The sequence below is a fragment of the Leptosomus discolor genome, chromosome Z (assembly GCF_034619465.1).
Source record: "Leptosomus discolor isolate bLepDis1 chromosome Z, bLepDis1.hap2, whole genome shotgun sequence".
NCBI lineage: Eukaryota > Metazoa > Chordata > Aves > Leptosomiformes > Leptosomidae > Leptosomus > Leptosomus discolor.
Window position 1 is genome coordinate 36,371,478 of NC_141419.1, and position 17,369 is coordinate 36,388,846.

Below are 17,369 nucleotides of genomic sequence, written 5' to 3' on the forward strand. Positions count from 1 at the left end.
TTTACTTCTTATGACACCCATTTGAGAAGAATCTTTTGCATTCTATCCTTTCTTGTACAGACTGCTTCTTCAAGTAGAAGTGTTCTGAAAAGCTAGTATGATTTGATCTACCTTAACTCTTTTCCTCACAGTTCTTGCTGTAAAGTAATAACACAAATAGTCTTCACCAGATGAGGCAAACCAGGAAAAATAATCCCACCCACAGATTATACTGACTGACGTTTTTGTAGGTAGCTCACCAATACACATTTAGGCTTTTTTCAACAGTTTATCTTTATCACATTGCTATAAAAATCATTTATGCTAGTTCTTAAATTACTATGATATTAAAAATCAGTGTATAATGCTGGCAAGAGGGATTTTCTAAAGATATGTTTGGGATTCCCTCCTACAACGACCCATAAAATTGTCTAGAAAGCCTTGTACCAAATCAGCTGTGTCTTCAGACCCTGAAGAGAGAGGCCAGAACTCAACAAAGTCAAACAAAGCCATTTCTGGGCTAAGTATGACCTTCTAATGAAGAGTAAAACCTTTCAAAACATATCCTTCTGGGGTCTCCGGCCTTAGGAGCTGAAGACCTTATAAAGACTCCAACTCAAAAAACCCAAATGTTTAGGAACACAGACAATAAAAATACTGTTGTGGATTGCAGGGAGTCTGTTCACAATTTCAGATGAATCAAGGCCTGAAACAGAGAGTTTTCCTTTTTCCTCCACCACGCTGTAGCTGCATTACTTGCACCTCTATACTAGCACATTTTGTGATCCCAGCATGGCAAGCCTACACAGTGTGCCACGAAGAAATATGTGTAAATCAGTATGTCTGCTCACCAAATTGCATTTGGATGCACGGGACACGAACCGAATGTCTCGAGATGCTACTGCATATCCAGCCAGGTTCAGCAGAACACAGACGACAGACAGCAAAAAGAACAGTTTAGTCTGGAATGGAAAAACAAAGTTAATAGCTGTGGGAACAGGATTACGAACCCGACTCAAGGAAGCTATGGCGGTGCAAATCCCACTCCTAAATGGAAGCTAGGAACGACACTCCCCTCCTTTTCAAGGCTCCCTGTGGGTGTGCACTCAGTGCCCAGAGGTGTCTTATCTTAAACCAGTAGATGGTTACTCCAAACACCTTTGTCTTCTCTCTCTCTCTCCTTATCCTGCACTAGTTGTGCAGTAATAAAATACATGCAACTAATGAAAAGTACAGACAGCTAAAGGTTTTTCTGCAGTGCAAAGTATGATTTGCAAGCTGTCCAGCTTCCACTGTATGTCACATCCTTCCACTGAGTTTACCTCTCAACACATTTAGGTCAGTAAGAAACCTGAAGAGGAAACATCTTAAGACAACATTAATTCTACACAGAATTATCAAAACTATTTTGCAGCACAAATAAATGAAAGGTATTTGTCCTGGCACAGTGAGGACAGAGATACTTAAGGGAGTTTGGTGAGATGATTTTATTTCCTCCTGGCTACTAAAACCAGAACACCTCCATTCATAAATCAGACACCTTCAGTTTTATAAACCATCTGAAAAATCAGCAATGGCAGGAGTAACAGAGTAACCAAAAAAAGGTCAAGTAGAAGCAGTGAATAAAATTAAGTCTGACTTTCATGTATGCCCTTACAATCTGCTATCTGTGCTTACATAAGACTTGGGATGTGGATTTTAAACATGTGTAAGAACTTTTCCTGTCCCAATGCATACATGCAAAGTTCTTCTGTACTTCAGGAGAGAGTACTATGAGTAAGACTACTACTTTAGAGACAAATAAAAATAACAGATTCATCTCCTGACATATTTACGTTTTAAGCACTTAATCCTACAAAGCAAGTATCAGGTCTTTAATGTGCAAAATAATCCTTGTTAATAATAATCTGCTCATTCAGATTCCTTTGTATCAAAATGGCCTAAATTAAAAATGCAGGAGATGACAAACACTTGAGGAAGAGAAGGAATTCATGAGGGACATGGGCTCAGTTCTGCTTCAGATAGCTTTACAGCAGATCCAGCAACAAGGACTTCCTAAACATGCACAAAGACAGAAATTGCTTTCCAAATTAATTAGCTGACATACCATGGTTAGCTATCTAGGAAGCCAGACCAAAAATAAATTGCACAAATTATGACCCTGTTTACTGAGGTTTGGTGAAAAATAACCACCCCTGAATGGACAAGAGCCAAGCAGCATTACTGTACAAGCTCATTTCTTAAATTACAACATCTCATTAGTAGTAGGCTTTACAGAAGCTTGATCATAACATTATCACATAAGGTAGGTTTTAACCTCAAAAAGAACGGTAATCAAAGTAGCTATTTTTACTTCTCTGAAGGGGATTTGGACTATTTCATGTTTGATATACTGAGAACAATCAATATTAAGGGAACAGTATTTTCTCCCAGCTTTATAAATACCATAAAACCACAGATAAGAGGTTTTTAATGTTAGTAAGCACTTTCGAGTGTCATTTGTTTTTCTGTACAAACACAGAATTTAATAATTTTTTTGAAATTAACTCCTTACTCAGCACTCAAATGAATCAGTACCATTTTTTATGTTTTTATCCAGATTATCTCAGTTACCCTTTCGATTAAAAGTACTTTGAGAAAAAGAAAATCAGTAGACAGAGGTATTTCATACAAATAAAGCTTTTCATCTATCTTCAACCCAGGGCACTGTCAACTAGAAATTATCTAGTTTTATATATGAAATAGAAGCTGTTTCAACATAAAACATCTTTATAGTACAAATCTCAAGAAACAATATTAAAGAAAACAAGAAATACCTTTCTCCTCTTTCAATTGATGAAGAAATGGAGGTCCTGAGCAAAGAAGTTACTTGGCCAAAGTAGTAAGTCAACAAAGATTTTAAAAATAAATAAATAAAAGGAGGAAAATTCACTTACAAGTTTTCTCCTTTGGTACAAAAGCTGCAATTGAAACAATCCAGTATACAACTGTATTAAAGGTTATATATAAAATCCAGACTCCTAACATAATGGTCTACAAAATCTTGAATAAAAATCACACAGATTTTTCTAAAGAAACACGTTAAAATCATAGAAGAAAAAGGAAGAAAAGGATGTTATTGCAACTATGCAAAACAGGGATGATAACTTCTACATTTATGTTCTAACAAATTCTACCGTACAAAAATGTAATCTGGATCAGGTTATTGTATGTATAGTCTATTTTTGGCTGCATAACCTAATATTCAGACAATCCGATTTAAGAGGCAGAAGATAAAAATAATTCTTCTACATACTATCTAAAACACTACCATGACCTGAATCATAACATTTGCTACTACATATCTGACAGCGGACAAGAGAATATATTGCACTTCAGTGTCGAGAAAAAAATCATTTTCCTTTCTGCTCTATCACTGGTCAGCATTTTCACAGAACCTTGAGATCATCTAGTCCAATGCCCTGCTCAAGCAGGGTCATCTACAGCAGGCTGCCCAAGATCATGTCCAGTTGGTTTTTAATATCTCTACAGATGGATACTTCGCAACCCCTCTGGGCAGCCTACACCAGTTTTGACCATCCTCACAGTGCAAAAGTTGTCTCGTGTGTTCAGATGGAATTTCCTGGTTTTTCAGTTGTGCCCATAGCCTCTTGTCCTGTCAGCAGGCACTCCTGAGAAAGGTCTCCCTCCCTCTTCTTCATTCCCTCCCATCAGCTATTTATAGAGATGGAGAAGATGTCCCCTGAGCCTTCTCTGCTCCAGGCTGAACACTCCCAACTCTCTCAGCCTTTTCTCAGAGAAGAGATGCTCCAGTCCCTTCAGCATCTTCATGGCCCTTCACTGGACTTGCTCCAGCATGTCCATGTCTCTCTTGTACTGGGGAGCCCAGAACTGGACACAGCACTCACCAGTGCAAGGAGAGGGGAGGGATCACCTCCCTTGACCTGCTGGCAAGTCTGCCTAATGCAGGCCAAGACACCTTTAGCTGTCTTTTCCACAAAAGCACTTCGCTCTCGTGGTTAGCTTGCTGTCCACCAGGATCCCCAGATTCTTCTCTGCAGAGCTGCTTTCCAGCAAGTTTTCTGCAGTGTGTACCAGTGCCTGGGGTCATTTCCCTGCACAGGCAGGACTTCGCATTTTCGCTTGTTGAACTTCATGAGATTTCTCTCAGCCCATTACTCCAGCCTACCCAGCTCCCTCTGAATGGCAGCATTTGGTGTATCAGCCATTCCTCCCAGTTTTGTATCACCTGTGAACTTGCTGAGAATGCACTCTGTCCCATTGTACAGACCATCCATTAAGATATCAAGCAGCATTGGCCCCAGTGGGCACCAGCCCTAGGGCGCAACACTGATGTCTAGCCTCTGGCTAGGCTTTGTGCCACTGATCACAACTCCCTTGGCCCAGTTGTTCAGCCAGTTTTCAGTCCACCTCACTACCCACTTATCTAACATATACTCTGTCAGCTTATTTTATAAGCTACATTGTCCTGCGGATGCAAATTTAAATACCTTCTCCATCACTACTCACCTACAAGTAAAAACAGGTGTTCCACTTTATCCCAATGAAAGAAGATCCCACTCATGGGTAAACGACAAGAAAAGTATTCCTCAACTGAGAATAAATAGGCAAAGGCAAGCATGCTATTTTAAAAGACAAAACAGAGGTAACTAGTCTTAACTGCAGTGATAAAAATGGAAACAACTCATATTATGGCTTTAGTTTGGCTCACAGCCCTCATCTTCGGAGCATTAGATACATACAGACTGTGAACAGCTGCAGAAAGTCTTGAGGAACATTTACGTGAATTAAATTACAGGAAAGCAAAGTGTATTCTAATGTTAGACACACTAGTTGCTAATGTCTTGCATGGATGATCTTTTCCAGGTAAAAAATCATCATGCACTTTGAAGACTCCACAGCAGTATAAACTTGCATGATAAAGCTCTGACCCTATCATTCATTCTGCATGGGCAGACTGCTTGTTGTCCTGCTGCTGCTACCATTGAAGCTAAGACCTAATGCCAGAGAGGAATTGCTTCCAGTTTAACATGCACACACAAGACTGATGCCCAAGCAGGCACTCAAAAGTATAAATTAAGGAAAAACATTTGCTCCACAATCATCAACTCTTATATTTATTTACATCCTACATAAATACTTTATAAACATCCTTCTAGGAAAAGACAAGTCAATGTATTAATTTTCCACATACACAGCAGTAATAGCAATAATTAAGCATTAATTATGGGACATTACTAATTATATATCAGTTGTGAGAGCTAGTTATTGTACCATATGGAGACCAGCAACATAACTGTCGACAAAAAAAAAGCCACACAGACGTAAAACATAAACTAATTAATTTAATAAAAAAAGTCACATACTTCAAACGCAGCACTAAAACACCCCATATGAGTGAGAGAAAAGCTTTTTCAGCATAAAAATAAATTATCAAAAAAATCAGAAGAGACCTGACTTTGACCTGATTACAAAGGCTAAAAGCCTCTTTAAAGGCTTTCCATAGTCTCACTCTTAAAAGCATATTTCTTTTTGTTTGCTTAGACTGACTTTAAAAATTTCGTATGAATACCATTTACTGACTTAATGGTGGAGACCTGCATGTGAGCCAAGATGTTTACATTGAGCTATTTCACTTCTAAAATCCAGACAAACAGGCACTACTACAGTAATTCTCACCAAAGCCGAACAACTTTGCATATTATAAAGCATATGGATAGGGAGAGATTTTTTTTGCAGGGTTAGGGTCATGATATGCAGCTTCTGTTCACAGTGCTTTATGTTGTTACTAGCAGGGTTAAAATTTAAGAACATCACTTCACTAGCACCAGAACCAAGCATTTTGGTTTAAACATTAAATTTTGGTTAATGCAAATTAGTCAAGGTACACCTAACAGGAAGGTGGTAGCTGGCACTAAAAAAAAAAAAGTCTTTCTTTTAAAGCTGCTGGGACACATTTTTCTTCTGTTAAAAATTTTCAATTAAATAAAAGGTTTACCACGAATCTATTCTTCAAAAATTTTCAAGGTTTTAAATAAATACTTCAATTCCATAAACTGTTCCGCTTTCCGATGAAGACCTGTAAATTTTTGTCAAACTCCAAAATATTAAAACTTTTGAATTAAAAACGTTTCTAATAAAAATTTCAAATCCTTATGTTACCACACTGCCAAACATGGGAAGAATCCAGATTGAATGACTCGTGCTGAACACACAACTTGGACTTCACTGAGTCAAATCCCACAAACCTTCACATGAAAACTGATGACATGTATGAACACAAAGGCTACATGATAGCTAACAGCGGAACCATAAAGTACTTGATGTAGCTGAAAGCCAGTCGCATTTACCCAGCCTGCATCCACTCTTAATTTCTTGATCCCAAGCATTTACACATACTGAACTGCTCCCCAGTGCTTGCAGCTGCCGCAGCTACATTCTACCCTACATAACAGCCTGGTGTCTTCCTGCACATGTGCACTCCTCTCACTTCTCATGCGATCACAGCCAAACCTTCTCTTTAGCAGCAGAACCCAAGCACCAAGCAGCCACCAGAGATACGATTAACTTGAATTCTTTGTTACAGTTGGTGAAAAAAAACCCACCCCAAAACCAGAAAGCCTCCTAAAAAGCACACTCTTGTGTGGATTGCAACTGATCTGTACATGACTGGAAAGGAAAGGATGCTTCACTAGCAGAATGCTTCTGCAATCAGCAAAGCAGTTAAGGCTCCAGACAGCACCTGGGAACAGAACATAAACTCACAGTGTGCTGGCTAGTCCAAACTGATATAGAAGTAAGGACAGAAGCTAATATAGCAAGCACGGCCTATTGAAGATACGAATTGCCCTCGATGTATGCAAATAAATGAACAATGTGGAATTGAACTACTTTCTGAAAGAAGTTAGGTTCCTTCAGTCAAAAATAACATTTAAAGCCCTATGAAAATAAGGAGCTTAGGAGCACAGAGGAAGGAAACAGCTTCTACAGAAAGAGCAAGTAACACCAAGCCCAAAACAGTTGAGAGTCAATACCCAAACAACTTTCAGGGGTTTCCCTTTCCCCATTAAATTAATTCAGACAAGCATGCAGAGGAGGAAGCTTCTTCTCTGGAAGGAAAATCAGCTTCAGAGCATAAGAGTTAAAAGCTGACTTCCAAAGTCAATTGACAACTGATACCCAGAGGAGAAAAGCCTCAGACACCTAGAAGCAAGGTAAGATCTCAGAGCCAAGGCTTCTCAGCAGCTGCAGTGCTGAAGGCCAAGGCTCCCCCGCAAGAACATCCTTCAAAAGATAATATTGTAATTTGATTTTGTCTTGCAGTACCCTGTCCCTGGGACCTATTATTTACACAGTATTTTCTCATGCTGTAATGCAGCGTGGCTCTCAATTTCATTTACTAACAGGTCTTATCATAGCCATCCCTCTTCAAGACTTGTTTCCTCTCACAGATGGTGCTACTGAAGGTCCACTACAACTGTAACTAATCAGTTTCCTTTCCTTTCTCCCCTCCTGGGGAAAAACACGAGCGACTGAAACACAGCAGCCCTCTCTGCCTTCGACACCACAGCCCATCCCCAGCTCCTTTCTCATGGTATTGCAGCCCTGTGCTTTCTCGAAGCACCAGAGCCTTGATGTCATGGGGAAAAAACAACAGTTGGGTTGTTTTTCCCCATGACCAAAGTCTTGGACCGAAGTGGCAGCCTTAAGACAGCCTGGCCACTCACGAAGAAACAAACCCAGGCAGTGAGAAACCATCACCTAAAGGGGGAAGATTGAGAGAATGTTTTGTGAGCCAAGACATGGCCCTTTTACTGAAGGAGCTACACTGCTGCCATGCAAAGGAGCTGCAGGAAAATAGGTGTACTCCAGCAGGTTTCAGAGATGGAAATCCTGAAATCCTGAATCAGAGTAGCAAATAGGCTTCTTTTAGAAAGAATTAATATTTTTAAAGAGCACAAAGATAAATGTGAATTGCATTATAAAATTCCTTAAGTACCGCAAACCGACAACCAAAAACCAAAATAAGATAATACAGAAAGCCACAGCATTACCATGTTCTTAAGCATAAATTGTACCACAAACTGCTCTGAGGACCAGCACCTCCTCGGGGACAAATTCTATGGCACTCACCAGTCGCTGTAATTCTGTTCAAGACCCAGCTCTGGGAAGGAGAGGGATAAATGATGGAGCTGCAATCATCTACCCCAATTACAGCCCAACTGCTACACCTGACAGTTTTTTGTACACATCATAATAAATTTAATCTAGATACAATTATGCAATTTGGGCTGAAAACAAAGCTATTTTGCGGGGTTTGGATGCATATGAAGAATTCCAGGGGATATTGCCACAATCTGAAGAAGTTATGAAACTGAACCGAGTGACTGAAAACAGCTTTGAAAAATACCAAAACAAAACAAAAAGAGGCTCCTTCTTTATGAACAAGATAGCATTTGTAGATTGAGACATAACTACACATGCTCAATCCCACAAACTTTACACTTTACCTGCTCAGCACAAAGTCTCTGCATAAAGACAACTAAACGCTGATTTAAGTTGTTGCGATGTAAAACATGGTAACTGATACCACTCCTCACATTCCTGGCATGGTTCTAGCACCGGTACCAAACATGCTAAATATCTGGGTTCAACAGCAATCCTACAAAGTCACCTTCATGTGCAATCAATCCTTTCCACAAAGCTCACTTGCTGCATAAAGGTGTTTCTACAACTACCACCTGCTTGAGTTAAAGGCTGTGTCAGGGAGGCAGCTGGGCCATCTCTGCTTCCTTCACAGCGGGGAGGCGGCTCTGTGCAGGCAAGGGGCCTTGGATAAGGAGTAAAAAGGGGAGGGCAGTCACAGCTGGAAAAGGACTATGTTTTAGCTCTAAATGCACTTTAGTTTTAGTTATGAATGTCATAACTCTAGGCTGTGGCTGTATAAGGAGTCTCATGGCTTAGGTACTTAGGAAACTTGCTTTTACAACTTGTACAACTCCTCGTAACTCTCAAGAGAAAATGTCCAAGTTACTAGAGGGTAGATTTATCAAAAATTCAGCCCAAAATAAATATGCTCATAGAAAAAAGCAATCTGTCCTTGATAGACTGTAGCTAGTTCAATGCATGATTTCATTAGCCTCATGAAATGTTCAATGCTAATTTCCTTTTTTGCACACAGAACAGAATATTTCAGTTGGAAGGGATGTATGATGATCATCTAGTCTGACTGCCTGACCAACTCAGGGCTGACCAAAAGTTAAAGCATATCATTAAGACCAAATGCTTCTCGAATGCTGACAAGCCTAGTAGCATTGACTACCTCTCCAGGAAGCCCGTTCCAGTATTCGACCACTCTCTCAGTAGAGAACTGTTTCCCAATGTCAAGTCTGATCTAATCTGGCTTTCAAAAATCAGGCCTCTGTAAAATACACATGCAAATAACAATAAAAATACAGGTTCATAGAATCACATAATCATTGAATAACCGTGGCTGCAAGAGAGCTCAGGAAGGCTCTAGTGTATCCTCTTCCTCAAAGCAGGGTCAGCTATGAGATCACAGCAGGATGCTCAAGGCTTTAATCAGTCTCATCTCAGAAACTTCCCTATCTGCTGCACAACATCCCTGGGCAATTTGCTCCAGTACTCGACCGTCCGAAAGGTCATTTGATATAAATGAAAGGATGAGGAAGAGTTTGGTGCTTTCATATTTAAGTAAAACTAGGAAAGGTCCATAAACTTTATACAATGGAGAATATGAAAGTAGAAGAGCAACAACAGACAAAAGGAAACTACAGCAACAACATGTTGCACAAAACACAGTCAATATAGAAACGGGGAGCACTGTGCAAGCCTCAGGCATCTTGAGACAGATGGTATTTACATTTATTTTCATGAAAATATGGTCCTTCCAGATTGGGAGCCTCAGACATGAAGCTCCTCTTTTTATTCACAGAACTGGTAAAAAACCTGCTTTGCTCTGCCTGTGCTAACCAATGCACTGAGAAAGAACAATTCGCCCACAGCTCACACATCTGATCATTGTTAGTCCTCACTCATGACCATGTGGATCCCAGAGAAGTGCTGCATAAAAACGAAACAACTGCTTTGACCTGGTGAAAGTCTTCAGAAGTGACAGTAAGGAGGAAAAAAAAACCAAAAACCACAACAACCAACCAAAACCCAAAAACAAACAAACAAAAACCCACTTCAGAACCTTTTTTCAAATTCCAGCTCTGAGACATTGAGAGCCACACTGCTTCAGATTTCACTTACAAACGGAAACAGCTTACACACCCCGCACATCAATTTACTTCTCTCAGAGCAATGCAATGTCAACTGTATTTGAAACGCTAACACTGGATACTTGCTGCAAGACAGCAATACTTAGGCTAGCTCTCAAACCAGCTGTCACACACGGAAACAGTACAGCTAAGCTAAGCTTTAAAACCAACTCCCCTGTTTAAGCTTAAGCAGCACTGCCTCAGAAAGCTAAATTATTTATACTAAACTAGCACTTCCTTATACCTACACAAACACAAAAAGTGCTCTGTAAACAAGATTAACACTTCTTCCAGATGTGGTCCACTCTTGCCCTTAACAGGGACTCCATTTGTGCAGGAAAGGATATAGCCTTTCACAGGATTTGACTCCTCTTTCAATAATTATGATTCTACAATTAAAAAAAGAGAGAGAGACTCAACAGTAGAGCCTATTTTCTCAAGGAGAAAGAAGTCTGGGGTTTTTTATCAGTGACTATTAAATCAGGATCATCTTTTGATAATTTCTTTACAAGTTTTAATCCATACTTACCAAAACCTTCATCGAACTCTTCCGTATCACTAAGCCTAAGATTCCAGATAAGATTACCTACAACATCAAAAACACAGCATCACCAAGAAGCACACAATTATTCACAAAATGCCATTTACATGGTTATTTATCACTGCTCTGACAAAAGGTACTTTGGAACACTACCACAATGCTGGAAAGATAAGAAGATGCACTTGGAAGCAGAGAATAAGCCTGTGCTGATGAGATTCTTTGCTCCTGAGAGCATTCCAGGAAATAGCATAACCAAACTTTAATCTGCTGTTGTCTAATTTTTTCTTCCAAGAAAACGTGCATGGGGACAAGAAGTTATGCCAGCAACTCTGACCTCAACACTTGCCTAGAAAAACACTTTCAGACAACTGAATACTTGTTCTCTGCAATGTGGCCACGCAAATCTAAAAAATGGCTATCTCTTCTGCACCCTCAGTCACTGCTCCATCACTTCATTAAGTGCCTGCCTTTCCCCTTGTGCTGACTCTGGCCCTCTTCTGACCATTTTGATGAACTAACTCCTGGAGCGTGAATCCTACCAAAACCGCTGGAGAGCACCAAAACTATCTCCCTGAACTGCTATTTATTCATATGAATGCCAGTATCAGCACGAGGAAAGAACAGAAAGTAAAGGCGTCCCTTCCTACAGCAGCAGTCGTTAGACCAAACTTGCCGAATCACAGAACTCAACCCTGTGACTCTTTACCTTAGAGGGCAGAACAATTAAGGAAGGGGAAACTGAAGCAAACAGCATACCCAAATACTCTCTCACAGTAAGGATGGGTACCCTACAAAGAAAGGCAAATGAGTTTTTCAGCAGGTCCCACAAATAAGCAGGTATACTTTTAACTCTTGGGGCTTTGTGACTAAGGCAATTCACACCACACTACTACCCTAAAAAGAAACAAGACTAGAACAAACAGGAAGTTGCCCACTAGCATTTTCAATAAATCCCTTCCGTAACTTCATTCACTTGACATGATCAATCAAATCCAGTGCAACACGCGTATATGACTTGCCCAAAACAGCTACTGGTATCATCACTGGTGTTGCAAAACCACATACGTAACTGCAGTTTCATAACAAATTATTTTTTGAATGCTGCAGGTGCAAAATAGTTGCATGATTTTATAACGAAGCACATCAATACTGATGTGAATTGCTGTTTTACCTTAAGGACAACAAGACTTATTTCATTACATTTGTTAAAGCTTTAAGATATATGAAACGGAAGTCTTTTCTCAAAGTTTCCCTGATCTGCACTTACACAGTGCACCACAATCAACATGTTGCATTTAAAATGAAAGAAACACAGGTGCATCCTGAATTCCAGCTTTTAATTGCCTCTATCTTTCCAGGTGGCTTCTGGGCTAAAATTTTCACCCATGCTGTTACACCCGAAAGGCATTTTTGGTAACTTTTCCAACTGAAACTATTATTGTTTCAGAGCTTAAAAAAGTAAATGCCCTTCTTCAGTATTAAAAGAGACTCGATACTTGTATTTTACACCTGCAATTTTACAACATTTTAAAAGCATAAGCATGGTGCTGTATGCAGAGCTCAAATATAGTCCATAGCTTACTTATCTTTAAACCTGTTTTAATCTAGGGTAAGGAAAAAAAAGATGAAAGATCACAAGAGAGATACCAAACATACACATTTGGATGGTCTGGGCTCCCTTCCCTTCTCCCCCCAACCCCCATAAGGCTGTCTATGCTTTCGGGGATGAGCACCGAATTACACGCACAAATAGGCACTAATCGATCCCAAATCTGCAGATCACTGAGCACATTTTCACCGGCTGTGAACAAAAGTGGAAATGTAATTTAAACGTTTAAACCGGGGGACAGGACGATGCTGCTCACACCAGCAACAGGAGCAGAGCACGCCAGCCACAAGGACGTGACTTGCTTATTGCTCAAGGGCCCACAAACCGGACACAATCTGGCCATCGGCTACTCTTGTTAACTTCTGCTTACTGCTGCCTAGCTTCTGCAATACAAACTATTATATAGTCTGTATTTATAACAGTGCACTTTAAAGCACAGCGCAATGGGACATGGAATAACTTCTCCCCCTACTCTTTACAAAACTGCCACAAGCCCACCCGTTTTTTTCCCCAGAAACTCCGCTATTTTCTCTCTCTCTCACTAGAGTAACCGTATCCACTGCACAAAAGCAATGCACAACATCTACATGCACCAGAACTTGAGAAAATCCTATTTTGGACTGCGTATAACAATTCAGAGCTACTTTTTTTGTTGTTGTTGTTGCTAAAATGCACACCAGAAAACAAGTCCGGCGGCCAGCTGTCCCTACGCTTGTTATCCTGCTGGGGTTCACGCTGCCACCCTGGTAAAACCGTTGGCAGAAGCGCCACTGGTCCCCATTTCCAAGCCCGAGAGCGCTCGCCCTTCGCTCTCACAGGAGCGGCGGGAGCGAACGCTCCTGGCCGAGCGGCGGCAGTTCTGTCCCCGCGGTCCCCCACTCGCCGCCCGCACGGCCGGCTGTTCTCCGGAGGGTTCCCCGGCGCCGGGAGCGGCCGCCGCCGACCCCCCGCGCCGCGATCGGGCTCCGTGCCGGCCCGGAGCGGGGCGGGTCCGCGGCGGCGGCTTACCGAGGAGCCGGCCCAGAAGGGACAGGAGCTCTTCACCTGCGGGGCGCTGCTCAGCGCCACCGACCCGGAGTTCAGCGTTACCAGCGCGGCGCCCAGGATGATCTCCGTCAGCGCCAGCCAGACCAGCAGGCAGGCCGGCACCCTGACAGCGCCCGGGGCCGGCGCGGCGGAGCGCGGGTTGGGGTCCTGGGGCAAGCCGAGGCTGCAGCCGGGAGAGTTGAGGAGCGGCAGCGAGGGGTCGGCGGCAGCGGCGGCCGCCGCCTGGGGTAGCGGGGTCAGCCCATGGGCGGGGCAGCAGGTGCTCGGCACCGCCAGCGGCAGCGACATTGGGGGTGGCGGCGGCGGTCGCTCGCCTGTCGCCGGGCCCGGCTCTCCGCCGCCCCTGTGCTGGCTGACCCGGGCGCCGACTTCTCGTGGCGCCGCGCTCCCCTCACCTCCCTGCTCCGCCGGCGGGGACGTCGCCGCGCTGGCCACAGGCTCCGGGTGCCCCCCGCGGCAAGCGGCAGGCTGGTCGCCCCGCCGCGCCCCGCGCCCGGCGGGCACGCTGGCCTGCCCGCCCGTGGCCCTGCCAGGCGGTGCCGGGGCCACCCCCGTGGTCGGCATCAAGCTCGCCCCGCCTGGCCCCAGCGCCGCGGCCCGGCCGCCGCCCTCCGGACTCTCCTGGCTGCAGCTCCGAACCACCCCACCCCTCCCCATCCGTCCCCTCCCCACCCGGCCCGGCCCGGCCCGGCGTGGCTCTGGCGCCTGCTGGTTCTGCTACACCGTTTTATGCTAGTTTTGGCGGCTTTTTCCCCTCCCCTTGTTAACGTGCTCCCTCACACCCCGCCTCCCTTGTCCTTTTTCCTGTGATCACTGTTGTTACCGAGCGGTAAACTTGAAGTTTCAAAATTACTCTTCCTGGGAGGAGGGTGGAGGAAGCCAGTGGATTGCATTTTGCATTGCTGGCGCCCTTCCCGACAAGAGGAGGAGGTTTGGCAGACAAAACCGTGCGTGTGTGTGTCTGTCCGTGTGTGTGTCTGTCCGTGTGTGCCCGCGCGCACGCACGATGCCATGTTGTCTGAACAAAGACAAGGGCAGAGAAATCTCTTCACCCGACGGAGTTTTGCTTGTTTCCTTTTACCTTCCTCACGTTCCCCCTGCGAAAAGCTTGTCGTGATCGTGGCCTGTCCTTCTCTTCCACTTGACACACTCCGAGGAGGGAGGCCCAGGAATCTACTTCAGCGGTGTACAGCTGCTCTCTCCAGCCCAGCCAAAGCAATTTTATACCTGTTGGGCTTGTCTGGACATGACTTTGAAAAATAGAGAATCTCAGATATGAAAAATAGAGCTTTTAGTACTGTAGGAAAATAAGCTGTGTTAAAGGTGTCATTGGCTCAGATGCCAGCACTCACTCCTCTGCAGAGAAGTGTGCAGATCCAGCACTCAGGAAAGAATTTTGAAACTGTTACACTAACACATGAGGTCTTATACAAAGAAAAGAAAAGATTCATCATTAGAGAGACTGCTTTTGGAGTTTATATCCTTTGTGCACCTCTGTTGATTTTCTACTTGAAGATTCAGGATTTAGAGCACTCCTTACCAAGAAAAAAAGTCACCTGCCACCCTGGACCACCATCTTGCAATCACGCCTTCACGAATCAGCCTTTATGCCAGGATTTATGGACCAGGATTTGAAGCAATAGCAATAGATTTTAACACCCGAGACTAAATAAGAGTGCTGCCCAAGTGCTACTGCCCTTACATATGACTATAAGCCCTTCACAGTCTTTAACTCAGTTTACTCATTAATTGGTAGATGTGTAGCTTTAACCACGTGCACAAGACTGAAGACTATTGTCTACATGCTAACTTACCTGACACTTTCTGTGATTTTACCTGTATTCTGTTAAATGAAAATAGATTTGCAGATACTGTAAATGTGCTGAAAGCTCACTAATACCACCCCACTGGAAAATGCTATGTCCCTCTATTCCAGGGCTTCAGAGTAGATGCCCCAATCTTAGCTTGACGAATCCACAAAATGCAGCCAAAGATAAAAGGTACTCCATCAAAGGATAGATTTCAGCACTATCCGACTGGCAGTTTACTTGTAACGACTGAAAACAGAGTATCTGCATTTCATCTAGTGAATGGCATCTTGTAAATCTCGACATTTATTTCAAATTTCTTCAAACATGCTCTTCTTTTTAACTTTCAAAAATACAAGCTGAAAAAACCCACACCAGAACAAAAAAAAAAAAAAAAAAAAAGTTATTTTCAGTCTAAAGCAACAAGTTGTTACTTTGTGTCTCAAAAAAGCAAACCTATGACATACTGACTCGTGAGTTCCAAGTTCTCTGTGGTTTGGATCTGCACATTGCTTTCTCTGAAGCCTTTTACTGTCTTATCTTAGTCTGGGAAACAGAAAAAATATCTAGAACCTTTTTCATCACATACTCCATGTCACTCCAGGTATCTGAAACTCCAAAGAATCATAGAATGGTTTGTGTTAGAGGGGATCCTTAAAGGCCATCTAGTCCCATCCCCTGCAAGGAGCAGGGACACCTTCAACTCAGAGCCCCATCCAACCTGACCTCGAATGTTTCCAGGAATGGGGCTTCTACCACCTCTCTGGGAAACCTGTTCCAGTGTTTTACGACCCTCATCGTAAAAATTTCTTCCTTATCTCCAATCTAAATCTACCTTCTTTTAGTTTAAGACCATTGCCCCTTGTCCTATTGCTACAAACCCTACGAAAAAGTCTGTCCTCATCTTTCTTATAAGCCCCCTTTATACATTGAAAGGCTCCAGCCCCCTGATCATTTTCATTATCCTCCTCTGGACTTTCTCCAACAGGTCCACGTTCTTCCTGTGCTGGGGGCCCCAGAGCTGGATGCAGCACTGCAGGTGGGGTCTCACCAGGGCAGAGTAGAGGGGGAGAATCACCTCCCTCGACCTGCTGGCCACACTTCTCTTGATGCAGCTCAGGATACAGTTGGCTTTCCGGGCTGCGAGTACACGTTGCTGGCTTGTGTCCAGCTTCTCATCCACCAACACCCCAAAGTCCTTCTCCGCAGGGCTGCTCTCAATCCCTTCATCCTGCAGCTTGTATTGATATCAGCAGTTGCCCTGGCCCAGGTACAGGACCTTGCACTTGGCCTTGTTGAACCTCATGAGGTTCACACAGGCCAAATTCTCAAGCTTGTCCCAGTCCCTCTGGGTGGCATCCTGTCCCTCAAGTGTGTCAACTGCACCACTTGGCTTGGTGTGACCTGCGAAACTGCTGAGGGTGCACTCAATCCCACTGTCTATGTCATTGATGAAGATATTAAACAGCACTGGTCCCAAAATGGACCCCTGAGGGACATCACTCATCACTGATCTCCATCCAGACACTGAGCTGTTGACCACTAACTCGCCAGATGCAATCACCCAGCCAATTCCTTATCCACCAAACAGTCCATCCATCAAATTCACATCTCTCCAATTTAGAGGGAAGGATGTTGTGGGGACCATGTCAAAGGCCTTACAGAAGTCCAGATAGATGACATCTATAGAAGAGGAGGACTGAACTGAAATGGACACATTTTTGCATGGTGGCTGCATTTGTAACCCAAACCAAGAGTATCTGGGCTTATTGCTGAGATGTGGTGGGACAGCTTGCCTAAGTGCTGCAACAGATGTATACAAGCCCTTCAGGAGAGACAGGCAGAGCAGACAAGAACAGGGCCTTCCTTCTGTCTGAAGGAGCAGCTCAGCTGTATGACATTCCTTTATGTGATGGGTAAGAATTTGCAGGTGAGGGTCAGAGGAGTGTGGTGGGGGTGTGTTAGTACTGATCACGGTGAGGAAAAGGATTAAATCTTTCAAAAATTAAGAGAATACCTAGTGTAATAGAAACTCTTACTCAGGAGTGGATGTCCCTCACATCTCCTGGAAGAGCAACATG

At 43.3% G+C, this 17,369-nt stretch overlaps 1 protein-coding gene across 1 annotated transcript in view; it reads right to left on the reverse strand.

Annotated features, from left to right (window-relative positions):
* Nucleotides 1-13,768, reverse strand: part of ENTREP1 (endosomal transmembrane epsin interactor 1) — a 28,323-nt gene extending 14,555 nt beyond the window's left edge. Inside the window, 3 exon segments of the mRNA XM_086480087.1 lie at nt 831-941; nt 10,813-10,869; nt 13,442-13,768. Coding sequence (XP_086336213.1) covers nt 831-941; nt 10,813-10,869; nt 13,442-13,768 — 495 coding nt within the window.
* Nucleotides 13,769-17,369: the final 3,601 nt, after the last annotated feature.